Genomic DNA, 27,915 nt, shown 5'->3' with positions numbered 1-27,915 from the left:
GCCATGGCATGTAACCCCATTTCCAGTGCTGTACAGCTATCAGACATAAATTCCAGGCATTTTATGGCGGCGCAAGTTGCTGAGTCTCAGCATTGTGAAGCTCTTCCCAGCCTCTGCAGCACTAGTTCGATCCTTCGCCACGGAGCTACCCATGTGGCGCAGCAGACCTCTCCTGTCTCCCTGCTGCTGCCCTGAGCACTGTATTTCATTAGATACAGTTCTCCTGCTTCCCACTCTGATTCTGGTGAATCCTTTCATCTGCTGAACCTCTGGCCTGCCCCTCAGCTCATGCAAGCATAAACAAAAAAAATCTTTAAAAAAAATTAGATTCCTTCAAGTGGAAAAGCAAACATGATTTAACCAAAGCAGCTAAATATTTCCCCCATGTTCCTTAAACTACACTTTAAATTTTAGCTACTACTGACTGTAGAATAAAAGGAATAAAAATTGGGGGATTGGGAGAGGAAATCCAGCCAGTCCAAATTATTTAATACACCACTGGTGGGAAACCCCTGAGATTTTGAATTACCCACTACTGGTCATGAATGTTTTCCTGCATCCTGGCTCGGGGTGTGGCGGTGGGTTATGTGTCCAGCTGGGCATCTGTCTCTCCCCCGGTCTAGTATGAGAAAAGGCATCTACAGAAACTGGAAGTGTGTGAGGGTTTGCTTAGTGGGGCCTGGGATTCAGTGGAGGAACCATCCTGCCTTTGCATTTGAGGGTTGCTGCCACCCAGCGCATTTGACGACGGACTCACTTACTAGTGACTCAAAAATCCTGTCATGCAAGACTATATATATCGTTATCCTGAAAAGTATGGCCATTCACAAACAAGACTCCATGTGATCACACTCCAGAAAAGGGGTATTTTCCTGTTTCCTGCTCTTCGGCACATTAGACTCGTATTGAAGTACAGGCTTTCTGGGGTGATTGTGTCATTCATCAGCCTGGTGAGTTGGTGCAGTCAGACACACTGCGGGGATTTCACTTGACACCATGTTCAAGGGAACTGAAATGGAAAATGTGCATTTGAAGTGCATTTCTGTGCTGATCAAATGTCAGTTTAGATTTGGAGTGCTGAGAAGTGGATTAACAAAAAAAGAACTCTATCATTTTAGGGAAGATTCCAGAACTGTTGGCTGCAGGTGTGGTGGATCGCATGACCGTGCTTGTGCTGGTGAATGCCATCTGCTTCAAAGGCTCCTGGCAGGATGAATCAGAAAAGAAGAAACCAGGACGCTCCACTCAGGTTGAGTAAGATGAGCCCATGCACGGTCTCTTTGCTCTGCAAGAGCAGACATACTCTTTGCTCTACATGAATGCAGATAATACTGATTTTTCTTCTATCCTTTCAGTGAGGAAAAAAATGGTGAAAATGATGTACCAGGAGAATTACCTTCCATTCGGCTACATCCTGGAGCTCCAGTGCCGCGTGCCGGAACTGCCATACAAGGGCGGGGCTCTCAGCATGGTCATCCTGCTGCCCGATGACCTAGAGGACGAGTCCAAGGGGCTGGAGAAGGTGATGCTCCTGTACTTTGTCCTCCTCCCTCCTTTCCTGTGTGAGTCCTCCCGTGTGTGCTGAGCAGTCAGTACATGTTATGTTTACTGATGTCACTCCACTTCCCTTTCTTTTGTAATCTAGCCCATCATATTTACCTGGGTATCCTTCATTTAACATTTCAGGGGGGTCCTCCCCGGTGGCGCAGCAGGTTGAGCGCAGTGCTGTGAAGCTGTCCACACCCCTGAAGTGCAGGTTTGATTCCCAGCTGGCCAGGGAGATCCCCACATGGTGTGGCAGACTTCTCCTGTCGTTCCCACTGCTCTGTCTGCCTGTTCTGCTCCTTGCTCTGACTGGTGAACTCTCTCAGCGTTCAGCATCTCTGGTCTGTATCCCAGCTCTTGTATAAATAAATAAATCTTTTTTTTAAAAAAATAAAATTTCAGGGACTCTCAGTGAACACTTGTGGGAACCATGAACAGACCTACATTAGATGTAATGCTGGTCACGGGCAGCTCATGCAAACTCTTGTAATTAAACTTTAGAGACTGAGGGTTGTTTTATTAAAATGAATTTGTTCAAAATTGAAACCCCCATCCTATGGCATATGCTTCATCCTATGCTCTTAGTTCCTTTTATGACACTCTCCGATCTCCTTACAATGCACACTGATCGTGAAATCAATTCCCAGTAACTCTATCATAGAAGAAGGCTCCTGAGACAAGTGAACTTGAGGGTTAAGCCTGTTTCCTAGTGTGAACTTTATATGAGGTTCTACTATAAGGACTTGAAAGCTATGGAATCTGTTGCCAGGACTGGGAACAGGCAAAACCTGAAGATTACAATTTTTTCTCAGTGTCTCTAGCCTTCTGTGTTATATCGCCACTTTCTCCTCACCAAATTTGCTGTCCAGAAGGGATCTAATGTAGTATCTATTTACATATATGGAGGATGGCAAAATCAGCATGTCCCTCTTTCAGTTGTATTTCCACCTTGATCTGTTCTCTGATTATAAAGAGTCTCACGAAAGGGATAGAGCTAGAGCAATAGAGCTAGTGTAATGATGGTTCTGCTCTAGTCCTATCATGGTAATAAAACAGCAGTGATAACAGCGGACACTTACATAGTCCTTACTGTGTCCAACTCATTTAATTCTAATGACAAGGTTAGACTAAAGGTAGGTGCTGTTATTACCCCATTTCAGATGAGGAAGTAGGATCTTTTCTATTTTTCCCTAGGAGCTAAATCTATTAGAGATGATTTCAGCTTTGTGTGGTTCACAGATCACCACAGTGATTAGTGGGTTCAGAATAAATAGAATTGATAGGTGAAAACGTTTACCTTTCCCTTTCTCCATGCAACCAATTAGTCAACATGTAATATAGCCTTCATGGTCATAACCCATCACAGTGATTCCGTATAATGGTGGAGTAATATTGAGTCCTGGGAGAGTGGGTAGACAGATGGGTAGGATGAGGCTGTACTACGGGGTGGGTGGATGCATGGACAGGTGGGTGGATGGAGAGATGGATGATGGTTGTTTGTTGGATCTGATGTCCAGCCTCCTGTACTGGTGCCCTGGATGGCCTGGAACACACACTCTCTCATTATTCCAATTGCTGGAAAGAACTGGCAGAAAACAGGAAGGAAACAAAAGAGCAACTGACATTAGGGTCTGTTCATTTAAATAACCCTTTAGTACTTACCTATATGAAATTGTTTTCTCTTTGCACATTCTAATTCCAGATCAAGCAGCAGTTGACTTTGGAAAACTGTGTGCGAATATGGGTCATAGGGATGTCTGTGTCCACTTGCCCAAATTCAAGCTGGAGGAGACCTATGATCTCAGCTCCCACCTGGCTCACATAGGTGTGGCAGTGCCGCGGACCAGCACAGCAGTGAGCGATGAGGCCGTCTCAGGGTTGAGAGACTGCGCAGGGTGGTCAGGGATTCGGTTAAAGAAATGACAAACAGACACACTTCAAGAGTGAAAATCTGAGTGTAATTTTATTTGAGTTGGTGACCAGTATATATATGTTTTCTAAAAGCATAGGAATGGCGAACATCAGTGAAGAAATCAGCTTGCTTATAGGTTTAGCTTATCATTGACAGGGCAGTGATTTACATCTGGACCCAGGCGCATTCCTAAGTAGTTAGGCTATTAATTTTTCTTTTTGTTTTATATGATTACTTTTTGTTTTAACTACTCACTATTACTATTAATTAACACGGGTGAATTTTACTTTTCACAATGTAATATTTTTATCATTTAGATTAATACAAACTAGGCTAAGTATACAACAGAGAAATTATTAAGCTAGCAGTTCTATTAATACACAGAGTTTAGTAACGTTTCATTTGAATCAGCCTAGTTATTAGATTTCGTATGTTCTTTTTTAATCGGCAAACCAATGACCTTTTAAACAGAGAAAGAGAAAAGATTTTATTTTTTATTTTTTTTTTTTTTTAATTTTTTTTTTTTACAGAGGCATGTTTTTATTTATTTATTTATTTGTTTGTTTGTTTTTTGTTTATACATGCACTGGGTACAGTCAGAAGCGCGGGAGGGTGAGAGAATTCACCAGAGCCAGAGTGGGGAGCAGAGCAGGCAGAAGGACCGAAGTACACTGCTGAGGGGAGCAGCGGGCGGCAGGAGAGGTCTGCGCGCCATGTGGGACCCTCCTCCGGTGGCCGGGGAGCAGCCGGGGATCGAACCGGCGCCGCAGAGGCCGCGGGCAGCTTCGCTACCGAGCGCTCAACCGCTGCGCCACCGGGGAGGCCCGAGAAAAGATTTTAGAGAGACAGTTGTATTAGAATAAAGTTTGTGGGCCTTGAGAAGGTGAGATAAGTTTCCGAGCGGACAGCATTCCTGTAGTGGCTCCTGGTGGTCAGGCTTCCGTCTTATCTATGTCTTCAGGCGGTTTTTGCTGTTCTCCTCCTGCGCTCTGGTTGCCCAGCCGGACCTAGGGATTCCTAGAGGTCACTGCAGGAGGAGGTGCAGCAAGTATATCTTCAGGGGGTTTTGCTGTTCTCCGCCTGCGCGCTGGTTGCCCAGCCGGACCTAGGGACCGTGGCGCAAGCCATTAGCCCTAAGGGTCACTGCAGGGGGAGGTGCAGCATGGCAGATCTCTTTAGCCAGAGCAAGGCTGATCTGTCTGGCATGACAGAAGCCAGAGATATTTTCATATCAAAAGTTATCCACAAGTCTTTGTGGAGGTGAGTGAGGAGGGCACAGAGGCAGCGGCCGCCACAGCTGTCATAGTCACGAGGTTCCTGGTGAAGCAGATAAAGATTTGGTTGCCGACCATCCATTTGTATTCATGATTTGTCACAACCCCTCTGGCAGCATCCTGTTCTTAGGCAGATTGTGTTCCCCTTAGAGGCTGTAGAAATATACGGTCAAATAGAGTTTAATCATCAGACTTTTAATGCAGCTATAACGTCACCAATAAAACCACTGTCCAAAACCAAATGTTTAATTTCCTTTGTAAGTGCAGCTCTGCTGGGTCTTGACATACAAGTCTGCTGCCACAGGTGTCATATTTCCTCTCTTTACAGTATGAAACTCCAGGACTGTTTTTGAAAGTGCCAAGTTAAAACAGACATCCCAGATGTGTAGATTCTTGACAAAGCAGTCATCTGTGCAGGGAAACATGAACACACTGTGCTTCAGTTATCAGAATTTTATTTTATACAATTTTTAAAAAAAGATTTACTTATACAAAAAATGGGGCATAGGTCAGAGGTGCGGGAATTTAAGAGAGTTCACCAGAGACAGAGCACGGAGCAAAATAGGCAGAGGGACTGAAGATACTGCTGACGGGAGCAGCAGGTGAGGCAGGAGAGGTCTGCTGTGCCATGTGGGTATCTCCTTGACCAGCCGGGAATCAAACCCTCACTGCGGAGCCTGAGCACAGCTTCACAGCGCTATGCTCAACTCACTGCGTCACAGGGGAGGCGCATACTTTTTTAAAAAAGATTTATTTATTTTATGCATACAAGAACTGGCGTACAGGTCAGAGGTGTGGGGGGTGAGAGGATTCACCAGACACAGAGCAGGGAACAGAACAGGCAGACTGACTGAAATACACTGCCTCGGGGAGCAGCGAGTGAGCAGGAGAGTCAGGAGAGGTCTGCTGTGCTATGTGGGTTGCTCCCTGGCCAGGGATCGAACTTGTGCTGCAGAGGCTGCAAACAGCTTCATAGGTTGCGGCTTAACTCCTTGCACCACCATGGAAGCCCCAGTTAATAGAACTTTAGCCTTAAAAGCAGACAATCAGTTGAAATAGAGGAGAGAATCCCAATGAAGCCTCCAATTAGCAAGGATAACCTTACCTTGATCTTTGTCCTAAAGAGTTACATGCCATAGGACTAGTTTTCAGGCCATGAAATTTTTTTAATTAATATATTTCTCTTCCTTCTTTGTAATCACATGTTCTCCCACCACCATATCTCCCATGAACTATCTTCACATTACTTTTGTTCCTGGTTCCTCCTCCCCACCCTTTCCTTCGCTGTGTGCCTCAGAGCTATGGTCAGCTTGCCTGTTTCGACATTTTCTTGACCTTATGTTTGATTTCTCTGTATTCCACATATAAAGTGTTTATCTTTTTCCTTCTGACTTACTTTGGCTGGCATAATGCTCTCCAGCTCCGTCCATGTTGTCACAACTAACCTTTTTGATTGCTGAGTAATATTCTATTATATAAATGTACCATATCTTCTTGTTCCATTTATCTATTTTGGGGCATTTCCATGACTGGGCTTTTGTAAATAGTGTTGTAAAAAACATGAGAGTGCAGTTTCCATTCGATTTAGTTTTTTAATGTCCTTTGGGTAGATCCCTAGGAGTGTAATTGCTGGATCAAAGGGTAGATCCAGTATTAGTGTTTTTAGGGTTCTTCTACCCAGCTTTCCATAGTGGCTGGAGAGTTTACTTCCCACCAGCAGTGTAAGAAGCTTCCTTTATCTCCACACACTCCCATATTTGTTGTTTCTGTTTTTTTTTTAATGTGGGCAATTTTCACTGGAGTGAGGTAGTAGCTCCTCGAGGTTTTGATTTGCATTTCCCAAATAATTAGTGATGTTGAACATTTTTTCACATGTCTATGACCATTTCCATTTCTTCTTTGGAGAAGTCTCTTTTTCTCTTTCTGTCCAATTTTGACTGGAAATTTGCTTAGTTCAGAACATTACTTGAAGAGCTGCCTGGCAATCCCCTGTGCTCCCTGTTGTGTTCTCCTTTATCTGACCCTTGTGTAGCTCTCATGAGGTCCCATGGAGTCAAGAAGTGGGGGTTCCCATAAAGATGCCAAGAAACTACCAAAAGAAAAATGGAGTAGGAAAGACTGTTAAGCAACTGGGAGGCAAAGATCTTAGCTTCCCCCCCACTACTCGGGTGTTTTCTCATAAAGACTCCCCACATCCATTATGACACTGGTTGCTATGGCAGTGGCTGGCTTATGTGGTCTTGTTGGAAGATGGGGCTCTCTGCGTGGCAATTCATGGTGGAATGAAAGGAGAAACTTCCCAAGGATAGTTCTGGGTCCTTTGGGATCATACGTGGACAAAAATTCACATTGATTCCTGCCTTAAAACTCAAGCAAACATGAATAACAGAAGGACTGTAGAACTAAGAAAAGCCAGCATTTTTTTTTTTTTAGGATTTATTTATTTATGCATACAGGAACTGGGGTACTGGCCAGAGGTGCAGGGGGTGAGAGGATTCACCAGAGACAGAGCAGGGATCTGAACAGGCAGATTGAATTACACTGCTGAGGGGAGCAGTGGGCAAGACAGGAGAGGTCTGCTGTGCCATGTGGGTAGCTCTCTGGCCGGCCAGGGATAGAACTCATGCTGCAGAGGCTGCAGACAGCTTCCCAGTGCTGACATGACCCCTTGCACTACAGGGAGGACCCAAACCAGCATTTTTAGAAGATAATGTACGAGAATTTCTTCATGAGCTTGTGGTGGGAGTGATAGCTGAGGAGGAGACTCACATGCACTCAGCCATTGTTAGATATTTCTCGTCTTTTGGACATTGTTGAAGGTAAATTGGACTAAGTTCTTTCAGGGTCAAAACACAGTGAGACACCAGCTCACATCTGTGAGAATGGCCCTATTAAAATGCCCCCTGACAAAAAGTGTTGGAGGACGGGGAGAAGCAGGACAAAATTCCCCTGGACGTAAGCTGGTGTGGCCACTGTGGAAAGTGGGCTGCATTGAAATTAAAATGGAGATACCATATGACCCAAAGTCCCACTCTTGGTTGTCTGTCCATAATTCATCACACTATCAACCCCAAAAGCCACATGCTGTGCAGGGTTTATTCCAGCCCCATGACAACAGCAGCCCGTGATCCCTGGAACAGCCCGAATGCCTGTCCACAAGGGACCGGGTCAAGGGTCCACACTGTGCAAATATGCTCATCACAAGGAACCATGACAGGCAGTGATGGAGCAATGGAACGAGTCCAGGGTGCAGTAAAGCAATGAAAAAAAAAAAATAGTGGATTTAGCTAGTGGGCAATAAGACCAAGTAAAACAAACACTGGGAGACATTAATAAAAAAAGGGGGGGTTAGATTTCTGTAGAACTAAACAGTATTGATGAGCTACTTTAGATCACTTTGAAGTAATTGATAAATAGAAAAAACTTATATATTTTTCCCTTACACCACTCGACCTATTAGCTAATTATAGCCATCAGGGTCCATCAGAGTGATCCAGTATCAGCCCAAATAGCCATATGCTGTGCAGTGTTTACTCCAGCCCATGACAACAGCAGCCCATGGTCCCTGCAACAGCCAAATGCCTGTCCATAGGGGGCCGGGTGAGTCCACACTGTGCAATATGTTCACTGCAACATATTGCCTTGACAGGCAGCCATGGAGCAATGGAGTGAGTCCAGGGAAATGTGAGCAGTAAAGCAATGAAATAAAACACACTGGATTTAGCTAGTGGACAATAAGACAAAGTAAAAGAGGCACTGGGAGACATTAATAAACAAGGGGGGGTGTAGGGGATCATTGGGGAAGAGAGTGTCCAGGACAGTGGCAGAGAATACAACTGAACTTCATGTCCACAACACACACCAATGAGAGAGTGAGAAGAGACTCAGACGGAAGTTTGAGGGGGGCAGAGCCCCAAGGAGAGGTGACAGCTAGGATTGGCCCCAATGACCATATTTATATTCCAGGTCTCCCCACTTCATTCTGTTATTCTGGGTACAGCTGCTTCTCCCCAGTGAGGGCCCTGCCAGCTCCTGCAGCCCCAGGCCAGCCCCACCCTGGGGACTGGGACTGACCCCCTCGCCTCTCACACAAAGGGGAACTGAAAGTGGATCATGGGTTTACATGGAGGATGTAGAACCCTCAACTCTTAGAGTAACCCAAGGGAACATTGTTGGACATGCATTAGGTGAAGAGTGGGTGCTGGGGGCACCCTTCTCCCCAGCTTCTAGAAATCAGGCACTACTGTGCCCTGCCAGTATGGACACCTTCCTAACACTCCCCCCTTTTCCTGGGGTGGCCCCTGTAGACCGGGACAGGATGGTCCTCACAGTTCATCTCCAACCCGCCAGCGACAGTGTGTGGCTGGAACAAGAAGGAGCCCTCGCCAGTGGCTGCTGCTCTGTTGAGGCCTGGCTGGTCAGCCCTTTGTACTGAGACTTGGCTCTTTTGTCTTAGGTGTGGACTCAGAGGTGTGGATGGTCACGGATCAGCCCTGGTGGGGACAAGGGCTTCACCTGCAAGACTCTGAGCTGGTCCCTGCTGTTCTTGGCTCATGTTCTCTACTGCATCAGGAAGTAGGTGTCCTAGTCAGGGGGGAGCCCTGGCTGTGAGCCCCCAGGAGCTACAGCAGGTCGGGGCACAGAAGAGCGCCCTCTGCTGCCCCCAGGTGGGATGGCGGGTCCCCACAGTGCCAGGTCACCCTTGAGACACACTGACTTGGGTAATGTGGTATCAGCATGTCCTTGGTGTCCTGAGCAAGGAGTAGCCAGGATAATCACCCTGGGAATGAGGAGCATTCACAGTTGATTACACTGTTCCCCCCTGCCAGAAGGGGGACTCATGGGGATACCCAATGCTAGGAAGGATGGAATTTGGGGGACACAGCCATTGCCTCAACTTCCATGGTTCACTGCACGCGCTGAGAGCACCGAGCACATCAAACCCAGGGTATGGGGGTGTCATCCAGTGCAGTGGGCAATGAGGGCCCTTCAGGGTGGTTGTTGGCACCCCTGGGTGGGGGGATTAGTGGGTCTGCTAGATTGAACGGCCTGCTTGGCTGCCATTCTTCTTGCATGTGGTCTGTCCTGCAGTACAAGGTCAGAACGGCCCAGTCAATCAGTTATATGATCGAGAAGAATGTAAAATACCAGATCCTACAAGGCTCCTTTCAAATTAAACAAGAGCAGCCCCCTTGATGGCCCGGGGACATTGTGTACACATCAGAGGTATAATGGGGACGCCCTGGGGCTGTTGACTGAGGTATGATTTTGCATCCCGGAGACTGATCAGTGCAACACCTTGTTGATAAGATTGGCACCATGGGTGAGGGTCTGGGGGATTTTTTTTTGAAAGATTTATTTTATTTATTTATGCATACAAGACCTGGGGTTCAGGCCAGAGGTATGTGTGTGTGGTGGGTGAGAGGATTCACCAGAGACAGAGTGGGGTGCAGAACAGTGGGATCTACTGAAATACACTGCTGAGGGGAGCAGCAGGAGAGACAGGAGAGGTCTCTGGTACCACATGGGTCAGCTTCCTGGTTGGGGATCAAACTCATGCTGCAGTGGCTGCAATAGTTATCGTGCTGAGACTTAACCCCTACACCACCCGGGAGGCCCCCCTTAACAGTATATTTCAATAAATCCACCTGTTTGTTTTCTACTCTGTCTCTGGTGAATTCTTCAATCTCTGAAACTGGCTTCACCCTCATCTTCTCCCCACGGTAACAGGGTGGTCCCCAGGAAAGGGGGAGTTTCCAGGTTCCCTGCCCCACCCAAGGGAGGTTGGAGCTGAGCAGGGTGGAGAAGAGGCTGGAGAGGAGACTGAGGAAGGAAGGAAGCAGGATGGAGCCAGAAGGAGACCTGGAGGAGGCTCGTGGAGCAGAGACATGTGAAGAAGCTGCACTTGCTTCTTGGTCCTGGACTGGGTGAAACAGAGGGAGGAACACGGTGGCGACGGCTATGACAGTGCCAGGGGGGTGACAGTGCCATGTGGGTAACACTGCCAGGTGGGTGCCCAGCTGGGCAGGGCACGGGGTGGGAGTTGGGGACCTGGAGGGGCGTGATCCCTAAGCCCCAGACTGTCTCCTAGCGACCCGCACCTGAGACCCTGGGCCCTGGGAGCGCCTCGGTGCACGAGCACCCCATTAGGCGGTGTGATCTCCATGTTTACAGAAATACCAGCTCCGGGCCAAGGCCGCTGGTCAGTGGCTCAGAAGTTAAGGGACGCTCGCCCTGGTGCTCGCCCTTCCCCAGCGCACCTCGACCCCTAGGTGGGATCCTCCCCCCATGGCCCTTTGTCCTCCCATCTCTGGGGGATCTGAGCACCTCCTCTGTCCTGCTAACATCACCACTCTCTGGCTACAAATCCAAGCTTCCTAACATGTTCAGTAATTCCACTCAAATCCATGGAATTCTTTTCTTTTCTGAGCGTCTTCCCAGCTGGTAGAACAGGTGCCCGGCAGTCCTTGCCTCCAGCTTCCCAAAGAGGAGAGAAGGGCTTACCATGGGGAGGGGCAGGTCCAGTGGGAAGGAAACCAATGGGGGATGGGAGGAGGAGAAACTGATTTTCAAAGGCTCTGGGCCCCCAAGGAGTCAGGATGGCTTCAGCTGAGGCTGGAGCGGGAGGGGCAGGTGGAGGGTGAGCCATTTAGGTCAAAAGGGCTTTGAGCTCATCCTAAAGGCTCTGGACATTTGAGGAGGGAGAAAGACCCAGCTGTGCTCCCTCCCTCCAGCACGCAGAGATGTGGGCCTTGGAGACTGGTTCTGTTCACTGTTCTGAGGCTCCCCAGCTAGGAGACTGGACTGCAGGGTGTAGGGGGAAGAGGTATTCAGGAGACAGAAGGCAGGCCCTGGGGGTGAGGGTCAGGGTGAAGGGAGGTGGAAGGAGAGAGTCCTCATTTCTAAGGAATGCCTTGAACTATGGGCTGGGGCCTGTGGGGGCTGGGCATGGGGGATGGTGTTTTCAGATTAAACTTTGGTCCCTTTGAACTTGCAACCTTCCTGAGGTCACAGGTTTTCTCTTACCTGCCTGGTTTTGCACCATTTCCCCTGCCGGGTCTGTTCTTTCTATTTGACCCTTCTCTGTTCTCTGCTTTTCTGATGGAGGAGAGAATAGAAACCCTAAAGGAGACCTCCAAGTCTACACCTGATTCACACAAGGAGGTCCGGGCGGAGGGGATTAATGTGTCAATTAGCCCAGCTGTAGAAATCAAGATCCTTAGAGCCAGTGCCATGTCCCTAGGCATAAGGCCCAAGCAGGTAGCAGATGCTGTAGGGTTGTACGGAGCACAGACCTGAGGGTAAAGATGGAGATTGGGCCCCACTCTTGCATCTCTGGTCCCTTTCTAGTTTTGCCTGTTACCCAACATCAGCATCAAGCAGGGGGCTCCACGGAGTGACCCTCCCAAAGAGAAAAGGACTGTATCAGTGCAGTCTCTGCACAGGCTCGGGGCAGCACTCCCTCTGCCCACCTGTGACTATGCACGTGCCTCTTTCTACCAACTCTCTCCCTCTGCAGGGCAGCAGCCTCCCTGCCTGCTGGCAACCTGAACCTGACCTGAACCTGCCAGGATTTCACTGACCTCCCTCAGAGGAAGCAGCTCGGGGTTGCCTCAAGGCCAGCCTGCGGCCTGAACTGAGAGCATGCAGGCCTCTCTCAGCACACCTATCCCTTTCAGGGGAGCTCCTTCTGCCCCCCACCCCCAACTTGTGTCTATGCAAGTGTCCTTTATTCTCCTCTTCTCTTTTATAATAAACCTGCCCTTTTGGATATAACTAACATCTCTGTCTTGTGGAGAAATTCACCTCCGAGCCCGCCGGTGCTGGTGAAGGGGGAGCTCTGGTGAAACCTTCCCCAGAGTGAACCCAAAGACACCGCACTCCCAACCCAACAACTCCAAAAAACACGAGCCAGCTTCCAGTAGCTTCAGCTCTGCGCTCTGGCAGGAGGTTTAGGCGGGTCTGCCTGGCCCCAGGGAGGAGGAGCCAGTCGGTTCAGTTTCTGTGCTGGTCACTCAGCAATCCAATGGGCTGCTGACTGCTAACCAGCTCCACAGAGATCTGGAACAAAGGCTTTATTCTAGGGAACCTCATCTGTGCAAGACGAGGCCTGGGATGAAGACCACAGCCCCTTCTAACCCAACCTCTCACTCCTTTTCTGGGACCTGCCCTGCTCCGGCCGCCCCGCCCCAGCAGGAAGTCCCCCCGGGAGGGGACCCGAGACCCGCGCTGGGCGGGGAAAGCACCTGGGGCTCTCGCTGGATTTCTGCACCTGAAGCCCCGAAGATTCGGCTTCTACGCGGCCACGGGGAAGGAGTGCAGGGGCGACAGAACCAGGTGGGTGCCCGGCTGGGCAGGGGGCTAGGCGGGAGCTGGGGAGCGCCTCGGGGCACGCGCACCCCGAGAAGGCGGTGCGATCTCCATGCACAGAAATGCCGCTCCCGGGCCGTGGCCGCTGCTCAGTGGCGCAGACTAAGGGTCACTGGCCCTGGGGCGGGTGGTGCCCAGCGGGCCTCGCCCCCTGGCGGGGATCCTCGCCCCTAGACCCTTGGTCTTCCCCTCTCTCCCCATCGGGGATCTGAGCACCTCCTCTGTCCTGCTAACATCACCCCGCTGTGGTTGCAAATGCAACCATGGAATTCTTTTCTTTTCTGAGCGTCTTCCCGGCTGGTAGAACAGGCGCTGGCAGTCGGAGCCTCCAGCTTCCCACAGAGGAGAGAAGGGCTCACCACGGGGAGGGGCAGCGGTCCTGGTGGGAAGGAGACCAGTGCGGGATGGGAGGAGGGAGAATCTGATTTTCAAAGGCTCTGGGCCCCCAAGGGGTCAGGATGGCTTCAGGCTGAGGCTGGAGCGGGAGGGACAGGTGGAGGGTGAGCCATTTAGGTCAAAAGGGCTTTGAGCTTATCCTAAAGGCTCTGGACATTTGAGGAGGAGGAAGACCCAGCTGTGCTCCCTCCCTCCAGCACGCGGAGATGTGGGCCATGGAGACTGGTTCTGTTCACTGTTGTGAGGCTCCCCAGCTAGGAGATTGGACTGCAGGGGGTGGGGGTGGGCCAGGTGTAGGGTGAAGAGGTATTCAGGGGGCAGAAGGCAGGCCCTGGGGGGCGAGGGTCAGGGGTGAGGGGACTTGGAAGGAGAGAGGCCTCATTTCTAAGGAATGCCTTGAACTATGGGCTGGGGGTTGTGGGGGCTGGGGTGGGATGGTGTTTTCAGCGTCCCCACTTTCAGCAGAAAACAGTCATTGATCAGACCTACGTCCTTTGTCCTAACAGCAGTTAGGTGCTCCACTGTAAAGGGGGAAATGAGACACAGGGCAAGCTAGAAATTAGGCAGTTTTAGGGACAGTGCAGGAGGGGACCTCTGAAGAATTTAGGGAGGCTTCAGAGATAAGGACAACCAAGGGAAAGTAACCCATTCCACTGGGAAAAACAAACACTCCAGGACTAAGGACAACATGTTAATGCTAGTCCTGGTTTCCTTCAGGTGGTAAAGGGAGGCGGAGATTGGGGAAATGGAGAGTGGTTTAATTTATGGACAACTTAGAAGGGCAGCTGTTTAACTTCAATGCAGGGATGCCCATCCAGAGGACTGGGCCACAAAGATAAAGATGCAACAAATGGGGAAAGACAGACCTGCTAGATAAGGAATGTGAAGATCCCCCACTCAGTAGCAAATTAAGTGAGACAGCAGAGAACTAACCAATCACAAAGAAACAGGTGGAGCTTTAGAATAATGAGGGAAAGAAGGTCTATATTCCCTGAGACACAGCTCCACTTTGGCTTCCTTGCCTCTCCCAGGCCTGGGAGTCCCAATTTATTTCTGCTCTTTTTCTCCTCAATAAACTTTTTCTTTCTCAAAACAAACCTGCCTCTTCTCACTTGCTTGCCTGAGCGTCTGCGAAGTTCCTGCTGCGGCTTCGTGAGACACCAACCCGTGGGGGTCTAGTGGCTGGGGCTCAGCGCTGCCCTGCAGCCTGGGATCCGTTCATGGCTGGGAGACTAGGCCTGACAATTCCGGTATCACCGTCAACTTCCACTCTTCTAGAGTAAAGGGAATTAAAAAACCTCTTGTAAGCCTGAAACCCTACCTTAACTTGAAATTATCCACCCTTCCCTCAGGAAGAATGGGGAGGAGACCTATTTCCCCATCCTTCATACGCAGAACTGAGATTGTGTCATGGAGACCAGCCCCAGAAGCTTTACACTCCTGATTTCTTTCTGCTCCTCTTCCCTGACACTGCGCAGCGGCTCAGGTGGGAGGATTGTTCCTTATGGGAAAGGATGGAACCCGAGCACTCCCAGGCGGTGGTGTGCTGTGTGTGCCAGCAACCCAGGCCCACTGCTTTCTCCCAGTAGGTTTGATCTGCTGCCATGAACACACTTAGCTAGTTGTTTTAGTTGGACTTATTTTGGATGGAGAGCAACAGGAACTATTTTCCTCCAGCTGGAAATATTTATGAGCTTCAAGATAAAAAAGGGGGGCCGCCCTGGTAGTGCAAGGGGTTAAGACGCAGCACTATGAAGATGTCCACAGCCGCTGCAGCACGAGTTCCATCCCCCGCCAGGGAGCTACCCACATGAGGTCTGGCGCGCAGACCTCTTCTGCCTCATCATCTGATCCCCTCAGCAGTGTATTTCAGTCAGCCTGTCTGTTCTGTTCCCCAGCTCTTATATGCATAAATAAATAAATCTTTAAAAAAAGAAAAAGAAAATGCTGTGGAGCATTTATGGTAAAAATCTGCTGTACAGCGCATTATTGCCCACTTTCATTATTTTCTCAACAGGCGCTTTGTTTAAACACGGCGAAAGACATTCACCGGGGCCTCCAGTCACTTCTCACTGAAGTGAACAGACCCGGCACCCAGGATTTGCTGAGAACAGCCAACCGGTTCTTTGGAGAAAAGTCTTGGGAATTCCTCTCTGTAAGTTACAGCAGCTCCTCCTGCCCGCGTGTGTCTATGCCAGTGTACTTAGCTTTTCTGTCCCTCTCCTAATAAACCTTCCCTTTAAATAGAACTACTGTCTCTGTCTCGTGGAGAAACTCGCCTGGGAGTTTGCCATGTGCCGCTGAAGCGGGAGCTCTGGTGACCCCTTTCCAGACTGAACCCGCACTCCAAACTCCAAAAACCTCATCATTTTGGTGCCCAACACGTGGTTTTTCACGGCATCAGTAAGATTTCTCCAGTTTCTCTATCTTCATGCTCTTCCAAACTCTCCTTTTCTGAGAGGAGTTGGTGTTCAGCGACTGCCTGGCTGGCCTACACGGACTGAGGGGCTCAGGCCAAGGTTACTCTTTGACGGGTCCCAAATCCTGGGGCAATGGCCTTCCAGTGGCCCTAGGCCCGACCAGGTGAACACCTCATGCCTCTCTCTTTGCCTCACTACCTTGGCAATCTCAGTTGAGCTGCTGTTCCCTCTCTGCCTCAGGAAAAGCGCTGGCTCCTGAGTTCTGTTTTCAAACCAGGTCTTGCTGTCGCTGGAAAAAATAGCGGGCACAGTTCAGCCATGTAAGAGGCCACTTGGGCCGGCTGCCACTGTCTAGAAGACTGCCGTGAGAGGATAAGTTGGTGTGCACCCCGGGTTAGCTCGAGTCCCACCAACCTCAAGACAAAGGGTGCAGCATCACAGGAACTCGTGATAAGCACCAGCATATCCCACCCCATGGCTCTCCACCTCTTAGAATTGTAGCAACGAGACCTGGACCTGATTTTTACAACCTCTCATCTACTACTGCTCTTTCCTAACTTGAAGCACAACCTTCCACTGCTTCATTTCTGTCAAGTCAACAAACCCTAAGTAGCCAGTAACCCAGCCAGCCTTTTTCTTGCTCAGGTAGAGCTCCCCCTCAGGAAGCTCCCCGTCTCTGAATCGTTGTCTTTTAGGTGCCTTCCTGTCACCGGTACTTTGAGAGCCTCCTTCCCTTGCTATGGGGACAAGATTTCCTCTCGGATAATAAATGGTAGTAAGATCAGCCATAAGTGGGCCAAATGCAAGCTATCCTTCTTAAATAGGAATTCTGAGACAGCCTTCCTTCCACCCAGAGAGATAATGGCAGGGACAGATGGTAAGTTGAGGCCTGGGGGTTCTCAACCTGGGAAGTTCCTCCTCAGGACACCCACAAAAATAGGACTACTCCTCTGTGGAGCATGCCCGAGGCTGCCCTCACTGTAATCTGTTTGGGACAGATTCAAATCTTTCAGGCACTGACCCGTGATGGGATCTGCTCCCTCCATTTCCACGGACTCTCCTCTGGGTTCTCTCTTTAACGAGTGGAAGAAATTATTGGGTCTCAATGATTTTAAAAAAAACCACAAAACTTAATCTGCTAATGTAATTCAGCCTGGTCTCTCTACAAGCGACAAGGCCAAGAGGCGTGGCCAATTAATGGAACCTTAAACTTTACCACCTTCTGCAATTAGATGCATTTTGTAGAAAATATGATAAATGGATTAAGATCCCGTATGTTGTGGCCTTTATGGCCTTCAGCAAGACTCAAATCTCAGCAAAGTTTGCCGAATATGCCTGGCCGAAATAGACTCCTTAAGCCAAAAAGGGGAGGATTCTACAGATATCCTAGATGACCCTCCACTTGCCAGGCCTCTTCCATCCGTCACTCTTGAGCCTCCAGCTCACCTTGAACTCGAGGCACCCCTAGACTCCCTGAAGCCACCACCCTCCTACAGAACTGTGCCTTCTTTGACAGAATCAAGTCCTGCCAGGCACACTCGAAGTGGGGCTCCTTACCATCCTCAAACCATTACTTTGCCTAGACCCTGCCCACTCCAGGAGGTGGCAAATGGAGACTCTGGGACTATTAGAGTCATGTGCCCTTCTCTATGACTGCCCTAATAGGGTGTAAGGAAAGATTTGTCAGATTTTCTGAGGACCCTGGAAAGTTTACAGATGCGTTTCAGGCTCTTGCCTTAGCATTTGACCTAACCTGGCAGGATATTCATATTATTCTCTCCACCTGTTGTACTGTGGAAGAAAAGCAGAGAATCTGGGTTGAAAGCCAACAATTTGCCGATGACCTGGCGAGCAGACAGCCAAACCAATATGGTGTGGGTGTGGGAAATGTTGCGGGTCCCAACAATGACCGTAATGGGAACTGTCAGAGGGGACAGGCAGATCTAACTCAGAGAGATCATAGGATCACTTGTCTCATAGAAGGAATGAAAAGGTGTGTATCCAAGCATGTAAATTATGAAAAAATCAGGGAAATCACTCAGGAACCGGGTGAAAACCGGGTGAAAATTGCCCCAGCTTTCAAGGGCGATTAGTGGAAGCCATTCGCAAGTTCACAAACCACAGTCCTAATACAAGAGAGGGCGAGGTGATTGTGGGGACTCGTTGTATTAGTCAGTTCACACCAGATATTTGCAGAAAATTCCAAAAACTAGCCATGGGACCCCAAACTCCATTCCATCAGTTTTTAGAAGTGACTTTTAAAATCTTTAATAGTAGGGACCAAAGTGAAGGTTTAGAGAAGGAACAAAGAACCTGTCACGGCCCCATGCGACAGGTGCAGCAAGTCTGGACACTGGACCGAGCACAAATCGTGCACAACCCAGAAATCCACCTGGGCTGTGCCCCCAGGTGCAAGAAGGACGGCCCTGGAAGAGGGATTGTCCCCTTCTCCATAAGAAGGAGGGACCAGTCCCTCAGCTGCCAGCCCGCACCTCCTGGATGAGAGGAGACGGGGCACAATGACGTCGCCAGCTCCCCAGCTGACCGTCTCCATGGCTGAGCCTAGGGTAACCCTGGGTGTTGCAGGTAAAATTATTAATGTTCTGATTGCTACGGGAGCCACTTACTCTACTCACTCAGCATTCTGGACCCTTCCTCACAAAATACAGAGGCAGGAAAAAGAGAGTGGAGGGCTTGAAGCACCTTAGGAGATGGAAAACCACGAAAATACCAATCCACTCACCCTGTTCCTGTTCTTATTCCAGTTCTATAGTCTCTCATTCCTTTCTTATTACCCCCAGCTGTCCAACTCCCTTACAAGGAAGACATTTGATGACAAAGCTGGGAACCCAGTTGCTTTCTTGGAGACTCCGGCCCTCACTGAACTTTTTGCAGTCTGCCCGTTCTGCTCCCCACTCTGTCTCTGGTGAATCCTCTCACCGACCCCCCCACCCGCACCTCTGGTCTGTACCCCACTTCTTGTATGCATAGGTAAATATATCTTTTAAAAAATAAAATAAAATGGTCTCTCAGTTTCCTCCACAGGCATCCTCTGAACTACAATATTCCTGCAAAGAGTCCAGGACTGGAAATATTTCTTCAGAAGACAAAAAAAGGGCACTGGAGACCACGGCCCTGACAGTGACCTACCAGAAATGAGGGAGGGACAATCCAGCTCCTGATTGCATCACCACGCTTATTATATCTTCCTTAATTTCTTCCTATTCTCTCCTTCTCTACGTGTATGGATAACCTCATGGGGTTTCTCCTGACAATTCAGGGACTTCTTAACCACGTTGCCCTATCTGGCCAGGAGACTCCACAGTCAGGACACACTCTAGCCGGAACAACACAACGATATCCTAATAAAACTAACTGCTAGATGTGCATAAACTCCCGGACAACTCCAGGTCCTGCCAAGCTGTGGGCAACCACTCCGGTGGGCCTTCGCCTAAGGAGCCAACCACTGCACATCTCACAAGGATATGAGTCTGTGACTAAGGTGCTTCAAGCCCTCCACTCTCTTTTTCCTGCCTCTGTGGGCATAGATCCTGCCCCGGTGGAAGAGCGTGTCTTCACTAAAGTTACACTCACTCCTGATGCCACCTACCCTATCTGTGTCCTGTCCCACGCGACAGGGGGCACCCCAGGGGGAGGTCTTCACCCATCTCTCTGTGAACATAAACTCTGGGTAAACTCATCTACAGACTACCCCCCACTCGTGGGTACAAGCTACCGGAATGCTCTGTATCTTCTGGACCAAAGAAATTAGTCGGTATAAACAGACCTCAGAACCTAACTCTCCTCAGTCCTAACCCGGAAGCTAAAACTTTTCTGTTCTGGACGCCCTGTCGGGTGCCGCAAACCTTAATAGTGGGAGCCCAGGGAACACGCAAGCATCTTAAGTTCTCTTCATCCACTAATAACACAATCTTCTTTGACTCAGTTTTAGAAAACACTTCGCCAAATAAATCACAAAAAAATCATAACTGCACAAACCTTCTAATGACAATGGCCCCGGTTGCCAGCCGATACAAATGACACACGTCTTGTAAACCCCGCTGGACATGGAACCCACCAGCTCAGGAACCTAGCGTTCTGGCAAATATAGATCATCATGCCACGCGTCCCCGCACAGCGGCCTGATTTCCCCCAGCCAGGACAGGTCTTTGCTCCTTGGGATTTGTTACACCGCATATTAGCAATGCAGGGCATGCCTGGTGGGTCAAGGGGTAAAGACCCAGCACTATGGAGCTATCTGCAGCTGCACCCTGGCCAGGGAGCTACCCACATGGCACAGCAGACCTCTCCTGTTTCACCCGCTGCTCCCCTCAGCAGTGCGTTTCCATCAATCTGCCTGTTCTGTTCCCCACTCCGTCTCTGGTGAATCCTGTCACCCCCGCACCTCTGGACTACACCCCAGTTCTTGTATACATAATGTAGGGTAAAGAAATTATCAGGCTTTTCTGCCCTTCCGCCATCAGGATAGATGATGGATCCTTGTCCTGAATGCATGCCTGATGGGGGGCACCTGGAATAGGGTGTGGGCATAGGTAGATGGGATTCAGCTGGGCTAAGACTGGGCTTTTAAGGGCGGCGTCACGGGGGGACGCCAGCAGCAGCAGTAGCAGCAGCAGCAGCAGCAGCAGCAGCAGCAGCAGCAGCAGCAGCAGCAGCAGAACCTGAAGGAGAAGCTGAAGCAGAAGCAGAGAACGCCAGAGAGCCCAGATAGAGTGAAGACTTGCTGGGGGCTGGGATGTCTACCAGCCTCCCAGCCCCCCAGCTAGCACCCCTGCCTGCCATATGCCTGGTGAACCCCAATAAAAGACCTGCAAAACCACTGAGGACTCTGACTCCTCCTTTACCCGGTCTGCATGGGATCAGAAAACCTGCACTGAGGCCAGTCCTGCCTCTACACATAAATAATCTTTAAAAAAAAGAAAAGAAGCCACTCACTCTAGGTCAGGACAGTACCAGGAGTTCACAGAGAGGAGGGATGAGGGAGAGGGTCAGGGAGAAGAGGGGTACAGGAGATGGCAGGGGTGAGGAGAGACCTAAGAAACTGAAAGGGTGAGAGCTTTTGTAGGGATTTGGGGGTTGGGCACTCATTGCCCTCCTGGCACAGCATCTCTCTGTACAAACCGCCCTGAGGAAGAGCCCGCTATGGGCCTGGGGGTCAGGAGCGGCCTCCTGTGAGAAGGCAAAACTAGGAGTGAAGCGATGGCAGCTCTGGGCACCTCCCAGCTGGGCCAGCCTCTGAGTTGGGGGTGTCTGCGACTGTGCAGGCTAGGGGTCAGGCAGAGATGCCCCTTAGGGAGACCACCTCTTCCCAGGGATTTTGTTTCAGGCTCTAGGAGGGCAGAGATCCGGGATGACCCATAGAGAAAAGCCCCTGACCTAGTACAGAGCCCCCAGGTGGAGCCTCTGCATGGGGAGGGGAAAATCCTCACAGTCCATTCCCAGCCCACCTGCGCCACCATGTGGTTAGAACAGGATGGAGCCCTCACCAGTGGCCGCTGCTCCATGGAGGCCTGGCTGGTCAGCCCTTTGCACTGGGACTTGGCTCTTTAGTCTTAGATGTGGACACAGAGGGGTGGACGGTCACGGATAAGTCAAGGTGGGGACAAGGGGTTCACCTGCAAGACTCTGAGCTGGTCCCTGCTATTCTTGGTTCCTGTCCTCTCCTGGCATTGGGAAGCAGGTGTCCTGCTCAGGGGGGAGCCTTCTCTCTCTTTTCCTGTGTGAGTCCTCCCGTGTGTGCTGAGTGGTCAGTGCTCGTTATGCACTTACTGATGTCACTGCAAGTTCCAATTCTCTTATAATCTTTCCCATCAGCGTTAGTACATGGGAGCCCTCCATCTAGAATTTCAGGGTCTCCAAGAGAACAGTTGTGGGGACCATGTAAAGACCTACACTAGATGTAATGCTGGTTATGGGCAGCTCATGCAAACTCTCTTAATAAAACTTTAGAATGAGGGTTGTTTTATTAAAATGAATTTGTTCAAAATTGAAATCCCGTAATGTATATAGCTTCATCCTATGCCCTTAGTTCCTTTTATGACACTCTCAGATCTCCCTACAATGCACACAGATCCGTGAATTCAGTTCCCAGTAACTGCAGGGGGCCTTGCTGCCCCAACCAGCTAAGACACTGGTAAACAAAAGAAAGGGCCTCATACCGTGGGGCTGAAGATTTCCTGCACCCCACACACTCTGGGGCCTAAGATTAATCTGCAACCTACAAACATCCCCTTGTTTTTTGTTCTTGGTCATATAAGAAAAAGCTTCTAGAAAAGTACTTTGGGCAATAAATTATACATATAGAATATTGTAAGTAATTGGCACACAGAAATACCTGCTTAAAAATTAAACACTGTAAATTTGGCCTGCCTGACAATGGGAAAGAGTTTGTTATATATGAACATGCCTAACAAGCAACCCAGGATAACAACTATAGTAAGTTCTTCTTTTGCTTTTTTTAGAAGTTTCTTAGGAAAGTTTTAAAATGAAGTTAATTCTGTTAAGAAGTTTCTAGGTAGAAAACCCTGTTAGCTGATAACCAGAAAGCAGCTGGTCTCTGGCCGAAGGCCATGTGAATAAGAAGAATCTTTTGATGCTTAGGCTCTTAGCTGATAGAAGTGTGCTGACCGCTATCAACTGTCTTGGGTAATTGTCTAGCTGAAATAATGAGTTTTAGTGTAAGCTTTAGTTTTTTATCTATTAACCTTGAAGGTTGCCTTCTTGCTAAGAGCACGTAGCAGCCAAAAAGTCTATGGGAAAAGAAAGCACTGATTGTTTCTGCTTTGCTTCCATGCATATGATGATGTCATCTCACTGCTTGCCTCAGTGTATAAGTAAAGACCCGCTGAGACCCTCAGGAGGAGATACTAACACAAGGCATTGTGTGTGTCTGCCTCATGCCTCAATTTTGCCAACACTGTCCCATCCTTCAGGAACCCCTGACACCCAGTTTGCCGAGGCTGGCTCCCGGCAAGAAACTATCTTAGAAGAAGTCTCATGAGACAAGTGAGCTTGAAGGTTGAGCCCGTTTCCTAGTGTGATCTTTGTAAGATGTTCTACTATAAGGACTTGAAGTCTCTGGAATCTCTTGCCAGGACTGGGAACAGGCAAAACCTGGAGATTACGTTTAGGGTTCTCCATCATTTGTTCTACAGTGAAAGACTCAGAAGGTACTACCTGGGATCCTCAGTGCTGAGTAATAACAACACATTCCTTTGATGGGAGCAAACACCTGGGAATCACTTTATAATTTCCAAGTAAATGTTTTTTGGTTTTTGTTTTTAATTGTTTTTTTTTTTTTAAAGATTTATTTATTTATTTTATACAAGAACAGGGGTACAGGCCAGATGCGTGGGAGGGTGAGAGGATTCACCAGAGACAGAGCAGGGAACAGAACAGGCAGACTGACTGAAATACACTGCTGAAGGGAGCCGCTGGCGAGACAGGAGAGGCCTGCTTCGCCATGTGGGACACTTGCCGGTCGGCCAGGATCGAACCCGTGCTGCAGAGGCTGCGGACAGCTTCACAGCACGGAGCTCAACCGCCTGCGCCACCAGGGGAGGCCCTCCAAGTAAATGTTTATAGAAAATGTTTTCTTCTTTTAGACTCTTCATTTTGACGGAGTTGAAAAGGTTCATTCCAGATTTCAGAGTCTGATCACCACTGTCACCCAGCCAGACGCCTCCTATGTGCTGAAACTGGATAATAGGTTATATGGAGAGAAAACCTATAATTTCCTCTCTGTAAGTACTTTCTGCCTCATATTATAAAATTCATAAAACAATGCATGTTTCCCACCAGCAAAAGGAAGTCTTAGAGGTCATTTCTAATTTTTATAAATATTCAGAAAAAAACAAAGAATGGAAATAGGTAATAGACGATGTTCTCTTTAAGACGACCTGATTTCACCCAGGTTTTCCCGATGAGGAGTGTGGTCCTGACTGTTTAAGGCAAGGGTGATGCCATCATTCACTTCCAAGTGCAGTCAGTATTCATTATTTATGAACATTAGGAAATATTTGGTATTTTATACAATACCAAACTTACTGATCTTTATACTTAAAAATGGTTAAGTTGAATAATATCATGTTATGTATTTTTTCCCATATTACCTTGAACCTAGAAAGGAGCTGATTCTCTGTGGAGGGCGCTGTGTAGAGCTGGTGTTGGGCTCCACTAGTCATCACTAACCCTGGCAGTCTAGACTCAGGAAATCCCCTGTGGGTGGGTCCTCAATGGTGGCCAATGGTGGCCAAGGAGTATAAAGTCTCACTGTGAAGCTATCGCCAACCACTGCAGCACCAGTCTTGTATGCATAAAGTCACACCTGACACTCACCTGCAGCCAGCCCAGGATGGCCAGCCCTGGGGTCAGGCTTATGGACCTTTCCAGCTGCAAAGCCTCTATGACCCCACTTAATGGAAACATCTCTAAGTGAATGAGACCTGCACCTGCAGAACCACAGATTGAAAAGCCTTTTAAAAGGTTTTCAAGACTCCACTCCATTTGGATTTGCTTCTTAAAAGGTCACATTAGCCTCTATTCTGCGGCTTTCTGGGATTGTGTGACCTCAGTGAGAATAGCCTTAAGAGCCTTCCACTGCGTTTCTGTTAAAACAAATCGATCACAGCACTAGGCAAACATCTGTGGATAGCTGGACTTTTGCACTGTGTGGGTTTGCTCTTCTGTGTCTTAAAAGCCAGGAACAGCCCAGGCCTCATAGAACTATAAAATAATTCTTGATTTGCAATTGATATGTGGGGAATTAAACATTTCTTAAAAGTTATGTTTAAAGAAGTGTTTTTTAAATAAGTGAGTTACTGATGCTCAGGGTAAATAAAGAAAACCCCTCAACCCATATTATGTTGTGTTCCTGCAGAGGTGATGATTTCTACATTTACTGTTTATTTCTCACCCTCCTGTGCCTCTGGCCTATACCCCAGCTCTTGTATAAAAATAAATAAATCTTAAAAAAAAAGATTCCAACCATATTTTTAATATGCAAAAAAATACAAAACATGATATTATTTACCTTAACCATTTTTAAGTGTAAAGATCAGTAAGTTTGGTATTGAATAAAATACCCAGTATTTCAGCAAAATTATATTTGGTAAAATTATATAATGATGCAAAATTAGATTTGCATGTACATGTGAACACACCATTTAGTAACCCTAAACTTACAGCTTTGTGAGACCTAATCATCCAACATTAGGCACCGTTTCTATATCACTTTTTTTGGGTTATAATTCTAGTTCCACAAATATGAGTGATTAGGTAAATAAATATTTCTACATGTCTTCGTTTTCCCCAAGAAAATAATAAATGGTGTGCTCACATGTACATGCAAATCTAATTTTGCATCATTATGTAATTTTATCAACTACAATTTTGCTGAAATTTCTGAGAAATAAACAGTAAAAGCAGAAATCATCACCTCTGCAGGAACACAAAGATATTATGGGTTGAGGGGTTTTCTTTAATTAGCCTTGAGCATCAGTAACTCACTTATCTAAAAAACACTTCTTTAAATATAACATTTAGGAAATGTTTAATTCCCCACATATCAATTACGTTTTTTCTCAGTGTCTCTGTGTTATATCGCCACTTTCTCCTTTCCAAGCTTGCTGTCCAGAAGGGATCCTAATGTAGTATATATTTGCATATATAGAGGATGGCAAAATCAGCATGTTCCTCTTTCAATTGTATTTCCACTTTCATCTGTTCTCTGATTATGCAGAGTCTCATGAAAGGGATGACCAACAGCAATAGAACTAGTGTAATGATGGTTCTGTTCTAACCCTATCATGGTAACAAAACAGCAGTGATAACAGCGGACACTTACATAGTCCCTACTGTGTCCCAACTCATTTAATTCTTTTTTTTTTAATTTTATAGAGGCATGTTTATATTTATTTATTTGTTTGTTTGTTTTGTTTATACATGCACTGGGTACAGTCAGAAGCACGGGAGGGTGAGAGAATTCACCAGAGCCAGAGCGGGGAGCAGAGCAGGCAGAAGGACCAAAGTACACTGCTGAGGGGAGCAGCGGGCGGCAGGAGAGGTCTGCGCCATGTGGGACCCTCCTCTGGTGGCTGGGGAGCAGCCAGGGATCGAACCGGCGCCGCAGAGGCTGCAGGCAGGTTCGCAACCCAGCGCTCAACCACTGCGCCACTGGGGAGGCCCACCAACTCATTTAATTCTGATGACAATGTTAGAATAAAGATAGGTGCTGTTATTAGTCCCATTTCAGATGAGGAAGTAGGATCTTTACTATTTTCCCCTAGGAGCTAAATCTATTAGACATTATTGCAGCTCTGTGTGTTCACAGATCATCACAGTGATTAGTGGGTTTGGAATAAATAGAATTGGATAGAAGAAAACTTTTACATTTTCCCTTTCACCACACAACCAATTAGTCAACCTGTAATATAGCCTTCATGGTCATAACCCATCACAGTGATTCCGTATAATGGTGGAGTAATATTGAGTCCTGGGAGAGTGGGTAGACAGATGGGTAGGATGAGGCTGTACTACGGGGTGTGTGGATGCATGGACAGGTGGGTGGATGGAGAGATGGATGATGGTTGTTTGTTGGAGCTGATGTCCAAACTCCCTGTACTGGGGCCCTGGATGACTTGGCCCCAGTCACTCTCTCATTATCCCAATTGCTGGAAAGAACAGGCAGAAAACAGGAAGGAAACGAAAGAGCAACTGACATTAGGGTCTGTTCATTTAAATAACTTTTTAGTACTTACCTATATGAAATTGTTTTCTCTTTGCACATTCTAATTCCAGATCAAGCAGCAGTTGACTTTGGAAAAACTGTGTGCGAATATGGGTCATAGGGATGTCTGTGTCCACTTGCCCAAATTCAAGCTGGAGGAGACCTATGATCTCAGCTCCCACCTGGCTCGCATGGGTGTGGGAGATCTCTTAAGCAGCAGCAAGGCTGATTTGTCTGGCATGACAGAAACCAGAGATACATTTGTATCAAAAATTATCCACAAGTCCTTTGTGGAGGTGAATGAGGAGAGCACAGAGGCAGCAACCGCCACAGTTGTCAGAGCTAGGCCTTGCTGGATGATGCAAGTGCAAAATTTCGTTGCCAACCATCCATTCATCTTCATGATTCGTCACAACTCCTCTGTCCTGTTCTTAGACAGATTGTGTTCCCCTTAGAGGCTGTAGAAATATACGGTCAAATAGAGTTTTATCATCTGACTTTTAATGCAACTATAACGTCACTAATAAAACTACTGTCCAAAACCAAATATTTAATTTCCTTTGTAAGTGCAGCTCTGCTGGGTCTTCACATCCAAGTCTGCTGCCACAGGGGTCATATTTCCTCTCTTTACAGTATGAAGCTCCAGGACTGTTTTTGAAAGTGTCAAGTTAAAACAGACATCCCAGATGTGTAAATTCTTGACAAAGCAGTTGTCTGTGCAGGGAAACATGAACACACTATGGTTCAGTGAATAGAACTTTAGACATCATCATAGACACTCTGGGAGTTGCAGGGAGCCTTAAAAGCAGACAATCAGTTGAAACAGAGGAGGGATTCCGATTAAGCCTCCATTTAGCAAAGATAACCTTACTTTGGTCTTTGTCCTAAAGAGTTACGTGCCATAGGACTAGTTTTCAGGCCATTACATTTTTTTTATGAATTAATATATTTCACTTCCATCTTTTTAGTCCCATGTTCTGCCACTACCCTACCACCCATGAACGATCATCATACTACCTATGTTCATGGCCCCTCCCACAACCCTCTCTTTGCTGTGTGCCTAAGAGCTATGGTCAGCTTGATAGTTTTGACATTTTCTTGAACTTTTGTTTGGTTTCTCTATATTCCACATATAAGTGTTTATCTCTTTCCTTCTGACTTACTTTGGCTGGCATAATGCTCTCCAGCTCCGTCCATGTTGCCACAAGTAGCACAAGTTTGCTTTTTTGACTGCCGAGTCATATTCCATTG

At 47.9% G+C, this 27,915-nt stretch overlaps 1 protein-coding gene and 1 long non-coding RNA gene across 2 annotated transcripts; both read left to right on the top strand.

The window, feature by feature from the left end:
* The first annotated feature begins 3 nt into the window (after window positions 1-3).
* Window positions 4-27,119, top strand: LOC119251058 (leukocyte elastase inhibitor-like). Its single transcript, XM_037518563.1, has 4 exons — window positions 4-10; window positions 1,119-1,254; window positions 1,360-1,522; window positions 26,736-27,119. The coding sequence occupies exons 1-4, from the start codon at window positions 4-6 to the stop codon at window positions 27,117-27,119; spliced, it is 690 nt and encodes a 229-aa protein (XP_037374460.1).
* On the top strand, window positions 12,752-20,781 carry LOC129146383 (uncharacterized). The gene is made up of 3 exons (XR_008553034.1): window positions 12,752-13,068; window positions 15,515-15,652; window positions 18,951-20,781. It is a non-coding gene; the product is annotated as an uncharacterized LOC129146383 (long non-coding RNA).
* Window positions 27,120-27,915: the final 796 nt, after the last annotated feature.

This window comes from Talpa occidentalis, unplaced genomic scaffold (assembly GCF_014898055.3).
Source record: "Talpa occidentalis isolate TD23 unplaced genomic scaffold, MPIMG_talOcc4v2.1 talOcc4.2, whole genome shotgun sequence".
NCBI classification, from domain to species: domain Eukaryota; kingdom Metazoa; phylum Chordata; class Mammalia; order Eulipotyphla; family Talpidae; genus Talpa; species Talpa occidentalis.
This window is presented reverse-complemented; position numbering and strand designations above follow the sequence as displayed.